The 14,072-nt window shown below is 41.6% G+C and overlaps 1 protein-coding gene across 3 annotated transcripts in view; it reads right to left on the reverse strand.

The window, feature by feature from the left end:
- LOC122802711 (cohesin subunit SA-2-like) overlaps positions 1-14,072 on the reverse strand; it is a 1,740,876-nt gene that overhangs the window by 930,700 nt on the left and 796,104 nt on the right. For all 3 annotated transcript variants that reach the window (XM_044072465.1, XM_044072464.1, XM_044072463.1), the window contains exon 17: positions 7,023-7,126. In XM_044072465.1, the coding sequence (XP_043928400.1) occupies positions 7,023-7,126 (104 nt within the window). The remainder of the gene's footprint in view (positions 1-7,022; positions 7,127-14,072) is intronic.

The raw sequence follows: 14,072 nt of genomic DNA on the forward strand, positions 1-14,072 counted from the left end.
TTTCTCCTCCCCGCATTCTCTCTCTCTTTCATAGCAGCACAGCAAAATATCTATTCTGGGTAGTAAACGCTGTAGTTAGAAGTAGAAAAAACTGTATGAAACTCAAAATGAATCTCTCCCAACACTCCACAAACACACACACGTGTGCTGCTTTCTGTTGGGCAGCTATGAAACTACAAAAATGCTGTGCTACTATATTGGGAAGCAGAAGTGTAGCTAGGCTGGGGTAAGGGGGCAGCCCCAGCCACATGGTGTTAGGGGGCTTGATCAGCAGATCAATTTTTTTTCTTTTTCCCCAATTTTCACTCTTGACATGCTCCCAACAAGACAATACAGCATGAAGGTATTAGAACGTGGAGCTCCTCCTTACAAAAAGGAAGACGGCCATCTTGGAGAAGGGACTTTTTTTGCCTTCATGTATAGCATGAGGACATCGGGCATTGATTTGAGGATCTACGCCTTTAGGAACCGGCACTATCTCCTTAGAGAAAGGAGGAGCACCAGATCAGAGAAGGGATCTTTTTTTTTTTTTTGATCCTCAACTTAGTGTTGAGGAGTGCCAGATCAGAAACTGGCACCAAATGAGAGAGTTACAGCTCTTTCGGTCCATGTCTGTTTGTAGATCACACACCAGTGCTGACCACTACCTAACATTCATTAGTTAGCCTCCTTTCTTAAAGCATGAAGTTAGAAAATGAATTACATCTTGATATCCATTCTACTCTCACCAATGCACCTACTTGGTCACCACAGTTACATCAGCAGTCATTATCAGAAGTATTTCAATGGTTTCATCTAATGCCCGCTAAGGCCTGGTCTCGAGATAAATCAAACATTTAACTTGACACCAACAAGGTCTACTATACAAGTACACAACCAGTAAGCTCTCATGATCTTTAATTAAAAAAATGGTGCATCAATTGATAAACAAAGAAATACAAAAAAAACTTTGACATCTGTCATTCTGAGCACTGTTAATGAGGGAACAATCAGCGGCTCATCTTCATACTTCTTGCACTATCCTTGCCCATTGATTACCATCCGAGAGGTACATTTTGTGATGATGGTGATGGAATTTATTCTCAAAAATAATTTCTTTACTTTTGAAGGTGAATATTACAATCAGCTGAAAGGTGTGGCAATGGGGGCATGTTGTGCCCCATTATATGCCAACATGGTCCTATACATGTGGGAAGGTAAACATGTATTTAAATCTGAATTCCATACAAAATGGTTCACATATCTATGATTTTTGGATGATGTGTTTATCATATAGATGGAGTCGGATAACCAACCCCTAGTGTTTGTAGAGTACCTTAACAATATATGTACGTATTTGAAATTTACTTCCACAACCTCTGACACAACCATTAACTACCTGGATGTAGCAATCTCAAAGAACCAGGCAGCAGGATGTTTTACTTCAAAAATATTCAGGAAGTACACATTTTCTAATGATTACCTAGATTACAAAAGCGGTCACCCTAAATTCACCAAGTGTAACATTTTAAAGTAGCAACTTGTCAGGGCAGCACGCATGTTGTATTCAGACACCAACAGTTTCCACCAAGGGATGAAAATTATTACAAACATGTTTAAAAACAGAGGGTACCCGAACAAAGTATTAGAACCCATAAGGGCTCAAATTTTGGATGGGTGGAGAACTAAATTCAAGCCCCCTATTAGGTGAAAATAATCTTGGTGGTATTGTAAACAAAGCAATGAACAATTCTCAACACAGTGAACGTATGGCAATACCATTTGGTGTAGGGAAAAGAAGGTGAGAGAAATTATATCTAAAAACTGGACAATTTTTAAGAGCAATTCTGATGTCCTAAAAACTCTAGGGAATGAGCCGAACTTTGTTTACAAGATGGGGAGGAATTTGAAATCAATATTTGAATACCCTGTCAAAATCACTTCTTTACTTGATAAAGGTACTACCAAGTGCGGGACATGCAGGCAACGCCCCTACATATTTGAATCTAATAATATAGTATTAAAGGAAAATGGATACAAGGTTAATTTGCACAAAGGAAATTGCAACACCAAAGGTATAGTGTACATTTCAATCTTCCAAACTTGTGGCAGTTATTATAGAATTAAGACAGAAAGAAAACTTAGAACAAGGATCTACGAACATCTACATGTAATATCAAGGGGTAATGTGAATAATTCACCGTATAAACACATTAACAGTGTCAGAACTTCACTAGATTTAAATTTGGGATCTTAGAACAAGTTCCATTAAATGCCCGAGGTGGGTGGTAGGAGCTCTGATTGGAGATGAGAACTTTTTTGGATAATAAAATTATAGTATTTTTCTCAAAGCTTCAACATTTTATACTTTTAAAACAAATGTTTTAAGTTGTCAGTTTACGGAGTGGTGTAGATCACTTTAATTATAGAATTTTTAATTTGTAAATTGTTTAATTAACTAGAATGTAAATGACACCTATTATATAAGAGGTGCTTATGGGAATAATAACTTAGTTCTGAAGAAGTCTCTGTTTCGGTGAGGGAGAAGAAAGTGATTAACTTTTTTTGTGTTTGGAATAAAATGTGTTCATAAGAATTTTGGTCCTGTTATTCCTGTGGAGGTATGCAGCTTATGGTGTGGACCCAGTGAATTGCTCTTCTAAGTTGTTTTTCGTCAAATATACTGGCAATTTCATCTGCATGGCTTTGTTTACCATCAGAGAGGTGTTCTTGTTGGCAAAAGGAAAACTGTATGCCTTATGAACCTTCCAGCCATTCATTAGAGTGCCCACGTGTGTTTCCTGCTAAACACAAGCAGAAACCTCATTGTCCATCAACCACATGGGAGGAAGGCACCAGCACACCTCAGAGAAAAAGAAGGGAGCACACACTACAAAACCAACACATAGCTCAACATTACACCCTCCAAAGTCTTCCCAAATGTAAACTACACAGTGCCATTAAATTCAATAAGCTAGACTTTAAATCATCGTTCCCCTCTTTCAGATATTAACACCACAATGCAAGTAAAAAACTGATGAAACAGCATAAATTAAAAACATCTTCCTTTCAATAACCATACACCAAGATACCTCAAGCAATGAGTCATTAACACAAGAAAAACAGTATCTTGAGTCTTTCACTGCTTGCAAACATTTTTTACTGTGATTATACATGCTCCACTCTGTCAAATGTATAATCACACTGTTGCCAGATTTAGAAAGGGCTAGACTTCATTTAATATTTACCTCACTGCTTCTCATGACTGGGGTGTGGGGAGCTTGCCCTCTGGAAAAAAAAAATGAAAACTTTAGGTTTGGTTCACTGAGGATGTTTTTTAGTTGAACCATGTTGCTGAACTAGAACTCACTGAATTTGCTACTCCCAAGTCAATATAATTCTGAAAAGCTAAATGTCATTTCTGATGTACACAGACATTTGTCACAATAACACTAGAGCACTAGAACTGATTCTAATTGCTAAAACGTTTATCCTACCCAAACAAAAATCTGCATTCTCTGTATACGAGTATTTTGCTGCAATGTTCCTAAACTCTTCCAACACCTTTGACCAAAAATGGACACAGACTAGATAAACAGAGCCAAAATATCTTATGTTTATTTGGAAATAAACTGCATCTTGGCTGTCAACGTGCCTTCAAACTGATACAGTCATAGAAAACTATGTTAGTTAAGGAAGTATTGCCCTTACAGGAAAGGGAAATAATTCACAGATGTTGAAAAGCTGTATAGACAATGCTTTTACTTTTCGCTTATACAAATGCAGGTTTGTTGTTTGTCTTTCGGCTTTCCCGGTTAGGGGTCGCCACAGCGGAACTCCGGTTCACTAATGATTGGCAGTAGATTTTCACGAACACCGAGGTGCAAGCTCGATGTCCAACCTTCAACGAAGGCACGCCCATTTACGCATGTCTTTCGAACGCCACCCAACCGTGGGGAGGACATACAGACTCCACACAGAAGGCACTCCCTGCACTCCAGCCAAGAATCGAATGGGAGAACCTCTTTCTGTGAGGCAACAACGCTACCGCTGCACCACCGCGGATTTGTACTTGTACAAATGCAGGTACTAAGTATTAAATACCAAAAATCTTCCATAAGTATACACATACAAACAAACAAATAGGCATGTAGGTAAATGAAGTCTGAGTACATATCTGATCGTGTACATGGCCTGACAAAATGCTAGCTGATGAACAAATTTAGTAAAAGAAATTTGGCAAAGAATTCAGTGCCATGGACTTCAAAGAGAGTGCTCAAATTACTCCTTGCCACTTTACAAGTTGTAAAACGATTCTCAAATAAGGTATTCTGTAAGCCAAGAAAGCCTTCCACAGGTTTTTCTAATGAGTCAGGTTTGAAAAGAGACCTGCTCTTACTGAAATCCAATGAAAGAACTACACAGAAAGTAAATAATAAAAGAGGGAGGGAAGGTAAAAGCTTTCAATTAACCCCCACTTCAGATTTACCAAAAATTGTGAGGAAAAAAAAGCCAGTAGCTAGTAGATAATTGTTCTGCTGTGAAAGTGTTAAGTAAAATAATTATTTGTTACAGGTCTGAGCCTGGAAGATTGGCTAGATGGGTATTTTTAGGAAATGAAATCCATGATAAAAATAATCAGTACACCATGTGGATTTTGGGCTTCCATCAATGAACTGTATCACTGAAGTGCAACTAAAGAATATAGAGCTGTTTTGAATAACACACCTCAAACAGAATCTGGAGAGTGCAATGACCACAGCCTGCATTATATGAACAGTAACAGTTCACTTGGAACAAAAATAGATACACAGTATTTCCAGATGCAGCTCTCTGCACCAAGCACAGTTTTCCTTAAAAGCACACAGGGAACATACTCAGTTCAGGGACTGGGTTTCCCTCTCTCTCTCCAGGCCTCTAGTAACACTTCCTACTGACACAGCTGTACAGTCGAGTCCTCAGCAGAGTGTTCCAAGCCAAGTCCTCCACCACGCTCTCTGTGAAACCAGGGCTCTGTGTCCCTGCTCAAAGTAGCTCATACCCACTCTTTGAGATTTGATTTTGACACACACACACACACACACACACACACACACACACACACACACACACACACACACACACACACACACCTGGGAAAGGCTGGCACTGATTTATTAGCTCTGCTATCTTTGCCCAGACTATAAGGTAGTTACACTGCCACCCACTAGCTACTCTAAGGGTCTTACAAGGGTACCCAATTACATTGAGTAAAATTAATAATAATACAAATGGTACTGTTTGACCAATGCAACAAGGCTTTCAGGAGCGGCCACAGTCTCACCAAATAAATACAAGTACTCTCAAAGGTTAAAATATTTTCTAAAAGACCAGCCACAATGAAAAGTTTAAATACATTTAACAATAAATAATAAAAGAACATGAAATACTAAATATCTATTTACAATAAACACCAAAGTTTCAGTCACGGGAGATATTAAAAATAACACCAATGGAAAGATTCACATAGATACAGAAAATCAATACTTAATCTCACTATATTTTCCTGACTGATCTAATGAGTTGCGGTCCCCTAGTTCTCTTACTAGAGCAAGGCAAGATGAAGTGAGTGAGTGATCCTGTCAGTTCCAAAATTGAGTGCCGTGAGACTTCTGTCTCTTCTAATATTAAAGCATCATTTCAGTGTTGGCTTACAGAATGACTTCATACACATCTGGTCATCTGAATTCTGGTTCCCACACTATCTCCTTTACTAGAAACTGAAGCAGAATCTAGCCATTTCAAAAACTTCCACCCTTCCAGAGTAACAATTAGTTTACCCCTAAGAACAACACAGTAGGATTCCTAGTCCTGGTTTTCACAGACATTTTGTCTCTGACTGCAATCAGAACTGTACGATACAATCATTATGGCCTAAACCAGGTAATTTAATTTCACACTATTTTTCAAAGTTAGCTGGACTGAGATTAACTTCTTCTCTCCTGTATCGTCTGTTACAACGTATTCATTTCAAAAGTTACACTGCAGTCTGACATAAAGGTGCATTTTCTTTCTGTCCAGCAGGACTCGCTGTTGGTACATTTTTAACACAAACAATTTTACAAATAAATTTTCAACACAAGCACCTGTACAGATTAGTTTGATATACAAATGACATATAATTCTTTACAAAACTCCAGCTAGCTATGCTGGCATATGTTACACATCCACTGCTCTACTTCCTCTGGCATAGCTGGCACTATCTCACGTTGTCACATGGATGCTCTCATTTAAGCAGAAAACAATGGCAAACGGCATCAGTGGCCTTCACTATCATGAGGAAATGTACTGCACATCAAATATACATTTATAAATGCCAGTAGTTCCAGGACTATTAGGCTGAAGAAATGTGCTGTCTTCCCACATTGTTTCAAAATGAAAACATAAAATATCCTTTGAGCCACCCTTCAGTAAACTACTTTGTGATCCTTGATATTTTGTAAGTACATAACACAGAACCTGTCACAACTACTCTCACTGTGGGCAGTTCCCAAACAGAAGACACGGGAACACGGGCATTGGCAGCCAAAATGATAAACTTAGCTACCAGTACAGCAAAGGTTTAACCCATGCAAACTTCAGACATGGCATGTCTCTTAGCTCTTTCAAATAGGCTATTCCAGGGTCAAATACACAATGAGAAATTAGTACAAATTAAGTTAAATCTAGAGAAAATATTTGTTGTCAAATATTAACATTAAATAAAAAAAATTGCATTTTTCAAACAGCAAGAAGAGTTGCACATAAAAAAACATTACTTTAAGAACAGAGGAAATAAACATATTCCTGCAGCGAAGCATACCTAGAATCAAGCATTAGCAAAGAAGCAATGAACAGGAACATGCAAAGTTATGAGAGCTAAGTATATTATTTTCAAATGCAAATATATCTTAACCAATATGGAATATTTACTGCCACATGTCATTCTGCAGAAAATAAAAGATGTAATGTATCCACTAGCATATTTATAGAAGAACAAGCAGATTTTTTACAGGTCCACATACTTTTCTAACTGTTCCTCTTCCTGGAGGAGGATGACCTTCAGCTGCCTGGCGCACAGCTGCAGAGAGGAGTTCGATAAGTGCACTTTCCTGGGCACTGCTCAGCACTGCAAGTAAAATGTATGTCAGTGACATTTTATTTCAAACAATAAACTTTCACATCAAGCAGAGCACGGGGTGACTAAGTAACAGCTGATCTGCTATCACTGACTTCAGCATCTGTGAGAAAACAATAGCATTTATCAAAACCAAATATTAAATGCATTTATGATGGACAAAAGTGATGCAGTAGTAACGTGGGGGGACAGAGAGGTGTGACATAGAAATTTAGTATCAGGGGTATCTGTCTGCTCATATCAAAGACTGCAGAAATTTTAATTTGTGTTTTTTTTTTATTTTTCCTTTTGGATGCTATGCATTGAGCATTGTTTTCTCACAGCTCTTGGCTCCTTGGTTTGGTTCTTAGCTGGGGTGCTTTCTCTGTAGAGTCTCCACATTACCTGTGTCCTCTTGCTTCTTCATAGGTACTCTGTTCTACTCATGCAGTATGTGAACTGACACTCATCCATGTTGGCCACAGATGTGGATGCCGTTTGTGTGTGAATGTGTGAGTGTCCCACAGTGAGCTGCTGTCCCATCCAAGATAAGTTTAACTACCTTGCATAAATGAATGCCACCACAAGCTACATCTCTTCCAAATTCCTGAACTTACTGGACAAAAATGATGAATAAAGAAATGAAAAAAAAAGGAAATGATTTCCAGGTGTAGCATGCTTGACACTATATATAGTATGTGTAAACAATGTGCAGATTTTATTCATTAAAACGTATCGTTATGTTAAACAGCACAGATACTGACAGTTGTCTAAGTGTAATCAAAGCAAGGGCCACAGCATGAGCAAATAAGCAATGTAAATATACATCAGTCTCTGAGCTAGGAAACTTCCTCCTTACAATTACGTTTTACACTGTGGATTTGTATGGGATATGCAACCTACAATTGTCTCTCTCAGTACTTTTCGGTGGACTACCGATGTCTATCTCCAATGTCAACAAACAGAGCTACAGCAAATAAAGCATCACAATTCACTCTGCATTTTACATCACAAGCTTACTCAAACAGAAAAAAAAATCAATGAATTACAACAGGAACTGATATCTGATATAAAGAAACTTTTAAGAGTAACCATATAGCTACTTACCAAGAGTCATTGCCCTGTAGGGTCCTATCTGTGCATAGACAAGAGTGTTTGCAGCCACAGAAAAATTTAGATGTATCTTTCCATAAAATATCTCAGAATTTACCACACTGGTTTAAATGTGTCACATAAAAAGGACACCTGCTCAGCATAAAAAGGCTGCTTATGCAATAATAACAGAATACATATGGACTACTGTTTGAAAGAAGTTACAACAAGTAAAAAAAATGATAATCATAAAGCAATTCTAAATAACTACAAAGAAAGTACAGTTGTGTACACTTACCATAAATGTAAATGTTCGAGTGTATTCACTGTTGCAGTCATCACATTTGGATTATCCCTGCCAGGGTAACCCTCAATTGGCCCGAACACCAGAGGCTTAGTATTTCTGAGTCAGTTACTGTCGCTTCAGGACTAACATCATGTCATCAGTAGTATAAAGTTAGGCAGCCAACGCCATTACATCAGTTTTTCTTGCCCTGTCAGGAGCCCCCAAGTGGGAGCCAGGTTATGGTGGAAGAACCCCAACAGTAGAAAGTAAATACCAAAAAGTTCCTTGTAAGGAGAGAGAGAATAGGGGATGGAGAGAGGGAAACCAGGACTGCAACAGTGAATACACTCGTACATCTACATTTATGGTAAGTGTACACAACTGTACTATGTTCTTCATGTTTCACTGTTGCAGTCATCACATTTGGGTTGCTTCCCAAAGCTGAGAAAAAGGGTGGAGGCAGTCATGAAGACTGGGGGCTGGCTAGGTTGCCCTGCAAGACTGCAGTGGCAAAGCCTGCCCTGGATTTGGAGAAGATAGGCAGGTGGCAATGCTTGGTGAAGGTATGAACAGATGTCCATGTTGCAGCCTCCAGGATGTCCCTGGTGGGGACTCCTCTGAGAAAAGCTGCCAGAGGTGAAAGTTGCTCTGGTAGAGTGAGCTCTAACCCCCTTAGAGGGAGGTTTCTCAAGTTGCTTGCAACAGAAATGGATGCAGTGTGCTATCCATTTGGAAATTGTTTGTTTTGATATGGCTTTGCCTTCTGCTCCTGCAGCAAAGCTGACTAACAACTGATCAGTCTTTCTGAATTTTTTAGTCCTGTCTAGATAGAATCTGAGCTGTCTGTGCACATCTAGAGAGTGCAGTATTCTTTCCCCCTTGTTTTGTGGGTTAGGAAAAAGGTGGGCACATGAATGGATTGGTTGAGAGCCACACTGGACACCACTTTTGGCATGAAGGATGGGTTATAGTCCTGTGGGAGACCTTGTCAGCATGGAAAATGATGAAGGGCTCTTCAGCCATTAGTGCTTGTAGCTTGGATATTCTTCTTGCTGAAGTGATGTCCAGAAGCAAGGCTGTCTTCCATGAGAGAAACTTTAATTTTGCTGAAGTTGCCGATTCAAAGGGGGGCAGAGTGAGTTTCTCTAACACAAAGTTTAGGTCCCAAGCTGGGGTAGGTGCTCTTCTGGGTGGCCTCAAGTTGCTAGCCCCTCTGAGGAACTGTTTGATGAGAGGGTGTGAGAAAAGAGGTTGCTCATTGCTGAAATGAGCAGAGATAGCAGAGGCATGAATTTTAATAGAGGAAAAGGATAGACCACTGTGTAGTAGGTCAGCTAAGTAATCCAAAATGAGAGGTAGGGAGGGCTGTGCCATATCGGCTCCCTTAGCCTGGATCCAGGTGCAGAACATTTTCCATTTGTCAGCATAAGACTTTCTAGTGCTAGGGCGTCTAGCCTCATGTATAACATCTAGAACCTGTTTACTGAGACTGGCAACTTGTACAGTGGTCAGGGAATAAGCCAGGCTGCCAAGCTGAGGGTATGCAATTGGGAATGCATGAATTCTCCTTCCCTCTGGGTCAGGAGTGTTGGAATCTGAGGGAGATGCCATGGTGGCAGAGGGGACAGGCTGCACAACAGTGGGTACCAGTGCTGGCGTGGCCAGTCTGGGGCAATCAGGATTGCCCTGGGTTTTTCCTCCTTTATTTTGAGCAGCGCCCTAGTAATGAGAGGTAGTGGGGGAAATACATAGTCCGAGAGGTTGACCCACTGGAAAGATAGAGCATCCACTTTCCAGGCTCTGCAGTGAGGTTCCCTGGTGCAGAACTTGCTGAGCTGATGGTTGGAGTGGGAAACAAAGAGGTCTGCCTTCGGGGTGCCCTATTTCCGAGTTATAAGGGTGAAGGTTCTTTGGATTAGCTGCCACTCATGTGGGTCCAAAAGATTTCTGCTTAAGCTGTCTGCCGGAGAGTTTAGAGAGCCTGGCAGGAATTGTGCTAACAGGTGTAGCTGCATGGCTGAGGCTGTGTGCCAAATGGTCATGGTGAGCCTGCATAGAGGGTAGGAATGAGTCCCTCCCTGTTTGTTGATATACCATATCACTGTGGTGTTGTCTGTTTTGATCAGTAGAGCCCCTGGGGAGAGAAGGGGTTTGTAAGCTGTCAATGCGTGTTGGACAGCTAACATCTCTTTTTGGTTGATGCGCAGATGTATTTGATGTGGGCTCCATTGGCCCTGTATGCACCTGCCATTCAGGTGTGCACCCCAGGCATAGTCTGATACGTCTGTGGTGAGGGTCTGGGTGGTGAGAAGGGGAGTCCCTTGTTGTGGTAGCATGCTGCTGCTGCCCACCAAAGAAAATCTTTCCTTAGACAAGGTATCATTGGTATAAGAGTTTCCAGGTCTTGACAGTGTTGCCACCAAAGGCTTTTTAGGTACCACTGAAGTTTCCTCATATGCAGTCTGGCATACAGAATGAGTAGAATGCAAGATGCCATGAACCCTAGAGCTTGCAGGATTTTCCTTGCAGATAACTGGGGTCTGGTGGCTAACTGAGAGAAATAGGCTGTCAGGTAAGACTGCTTTTCTGGTGTAAGGAATGCCATCTGGGTTGCTGTGTCCAGGCCTGCTCCCTGGAATATATATATATTTTTTGGTTGGGAACTAGTTTGGATTTCATTTAATTGATAGTGTACCCTAGGGAGGTCAGTAGGTCCCTTACAAAGGCCAGGTGCTTGAGCAGCTTTCCCTGACTGTCTGCCTGAATTAGGCAGTCATCTAAGTATGTGTAAATTTGAATATTTCTTTGCCTGCAAAAAGCAATAGCGGGAGCCAGGCATTTTGGGAAAACTCTGGGAGCAGTAGATAAGCCAAAGTGAAGTGCAGAGAACTGAAAGTGCAGAGATTCTGCCCTGAAACATAGATATTTCCTGCATTATTCCCTGATTGTGATGTGTAGGTAGGCCTCTTTTAGGTCTAGGGTGGCTAGCCAGGCATCCTTGGAGAGCATAAGTAGCAGTTGCTGAAGGGTGAGCATTTTGATATCATCAGGAAGGTGTTTATAATGGATAAATCGAGGATGGGGCACCAGGTGCCCTCTTTTCTGGGTACCAGGAAGAGCCTGAAATAGAAACCTTGGCCTATCTGTTCTGCAGGAACGTGCTCTATTGCCGTCATGGAGATCAGGGAAAGGACTTGCTTTTTGGCCTCTGCCCACTGGTTTGGAGGTAGATCTGGGAACCCTTTTGGGGTTGGAAGAGTGTGGAAAGAAAATCTGTATACCTGGGACACTATGTTGAGGACCCAGCGGTCGTTGGTAATGGTGGCCCAGGTGCTTGCATAGAAAGAGAGTTTTCCTCCCAGGGGCAAGTGCAGGTGGGCAGAGGAAGGGAGTGGAAATGGAGAGTCATTGTAAGTTCTTACCATGGGGGTGGGGGTGGCTTTGCACTCCCTGGTTTAGAAGTGGAGGTACTCCATTGCTTTGAAGTCTGCATTCCCTGTGGCTGTTGTCTGGGGGGGGGGGGCTACTTCCCCAGGGTCTGGGCTGAACTGACCTGGAGGGGGCAGGAAAGGGTCAGTGTTTGGAGGGGCAATGCCTACTGAACCTGGGTGGCTGCACCTGCAGGAAATCCTTAACAGTCTGCATAGATTTATATTTTTCTTCCATCTTTTTTAAGACCTCCTCTGCCTTGGTGCCAAATAAGTTGTCTTTGTGGAAGGGTGCAGCCAATAGTTTAGATTTGACATGGTCTGGCAAGGGCTGTTCCTTAAGCCCAGCATGCCTTCTAAGGACAGAACTGGTGACTGCTGCCCTACAAGATGCTTCTAGGGCATCAAAACCACAGTGTAAGGTGTACTTAGTTACTTGACTTGCAGAATGCAGCAAGTCTTGCAACCCTATTTTATGCGCAAGCAGTAAAAGTTGGCATTTTTTGTTTGAGGAATTCCATGGTATGCTGCTGGAATTTTAGCATATGGAACTGACAATTTAGTGCTCTAATGTCAAGAGTAGTAGAGGTGTATACTTTTTTAACCCATCTGTCTAATGCTCGGGAATCCCTATCTGAGGGGGTGGGATTCTTAACAGAAGTTGCTTTAATTCCTTTAGGCTCTTGGGCGATAACCTCAGGGTCAGCAGTAGGATTTTTGAAAATAAATTTGTGAGAGTCAGGGAGTCTGTAATACCTGTCAGGTTTCCTGGGAGTGGGAGGGAGGGTATCAGGAGTTAAACTAGATTGCATGAAAACATCATCCACAATATCCAGGACAGGAGGAATGGCCAGGGATTTGTGCTGTGGAAGATCTAAAAATTCCCAGAGTCTCTTTTTAGACTGAGGGTAGTCCTGACATTCCCACTGGAAATGCTCCCTTGTAGTATGAAGGGTTTCCCCAAAGGAAATATCTTCTGGTGGGGAGCCTTAAGGAATGGATTCCTCTGCATCAGAATCCTCATAAGCAGAGAGGGGTTGCATGCCTTCATATTCAGAGGCATCGGAGTCATCGGACTCCTGTTCAGATAAGACTACTGGGGACAATCTCTTTTTTTTTTTTTTTTGGAAGGGGTAGCTTGGCTTCCCCTGATCAACATTATAAGGTCTTCTGCCATTTTAAGCATTTGAGACTGAGGCAAGGAAGCAGGTGCCTGAGATGGGGTCGTCGGTTTCTTGGGTGTGGTTCATACCCTGGGCCTTATATACTTGGTAGTTTTCAAAAGAACAGAAGATGCAAAAGAAGTTGTCAGTTTGTGTAGAGAATTGGTAGTGTGAAGTACTTCATCAGAAGCCAGTGGCTGCTCAGTGGCTCCGGACCCATCCAAGGTAGAGACAACCGCAGGATCCTTAGTCGATGAGTTTTGCGGCATACCAGACTCCAAAAGGGTCTCAGTAGTGGCCTGTGAATCCACAGAAGTGAGCATCAGGGGATGCAAAAGCACCTCACTGAGGACCAGAGAAATGACGACTAGCTTAACGGAAGCGTCATCGGTAGGTTTGGACCTGTGCGGTCTGTCTCTGTCTTTATCCTTACATTTTTTGGAAGATCTGATGTTTGATGGCTTACCGAAGCCATATCGGAAATTGAGGACTGAGAGCGAAAATATCTAGCTACAATAAGGGCCTGGCGATGTATAGTTCTGGTGTTGAACAAAGCACAAAAGGGACAGCAGGGGACGTCGTGGTCTGGGCCTAAGCAAGTGACGCAGTAAGAATGAAAGTCTCAGTGTGGTATTTGCTTTCCACAGGCGAGACAATTGTTAACTTTTTCTGACATTGGTTAGAGCAAGAAAAAAAGATCCCCAATGGAGTACTTAGCTTTAGAAGACGTCAACTTCAATTATGAAAACGAAACTCAGGGAGCAGCACTCGTGCAAACTGCTTCTGCTTTGGGCTCCTCTGCAAGAAAGACTGATGTAATGGCGTCAGCTGCCTTACTTTATACTACTGATGACCTGACGTCAGTCCTGAAGTGACAGCAACCAGCACAGAAATACTAAGCCTCTGGTTTCGGGCCGACTGAGAGCTACCCTGGCAGGGATAATCCAAATGTGATGACTGCAACAGTGAAACACGAAGAAAATCTATTG

The sequence above is a fragment of the Protopterus annectens genome, chromosome 5.part0 (assembly GCF_019279795.1).
Source record: "Protopterus annectens isolate FY-2018-M chromosome 5.part0, PAN1.0, whole genome shotgun sequence".
Lineage (NCBI taxonomy): Eukaryota > Metazoa > Chordata > Ceratodontiformes > Protopteridae > Protopterus > Protopterus annectens.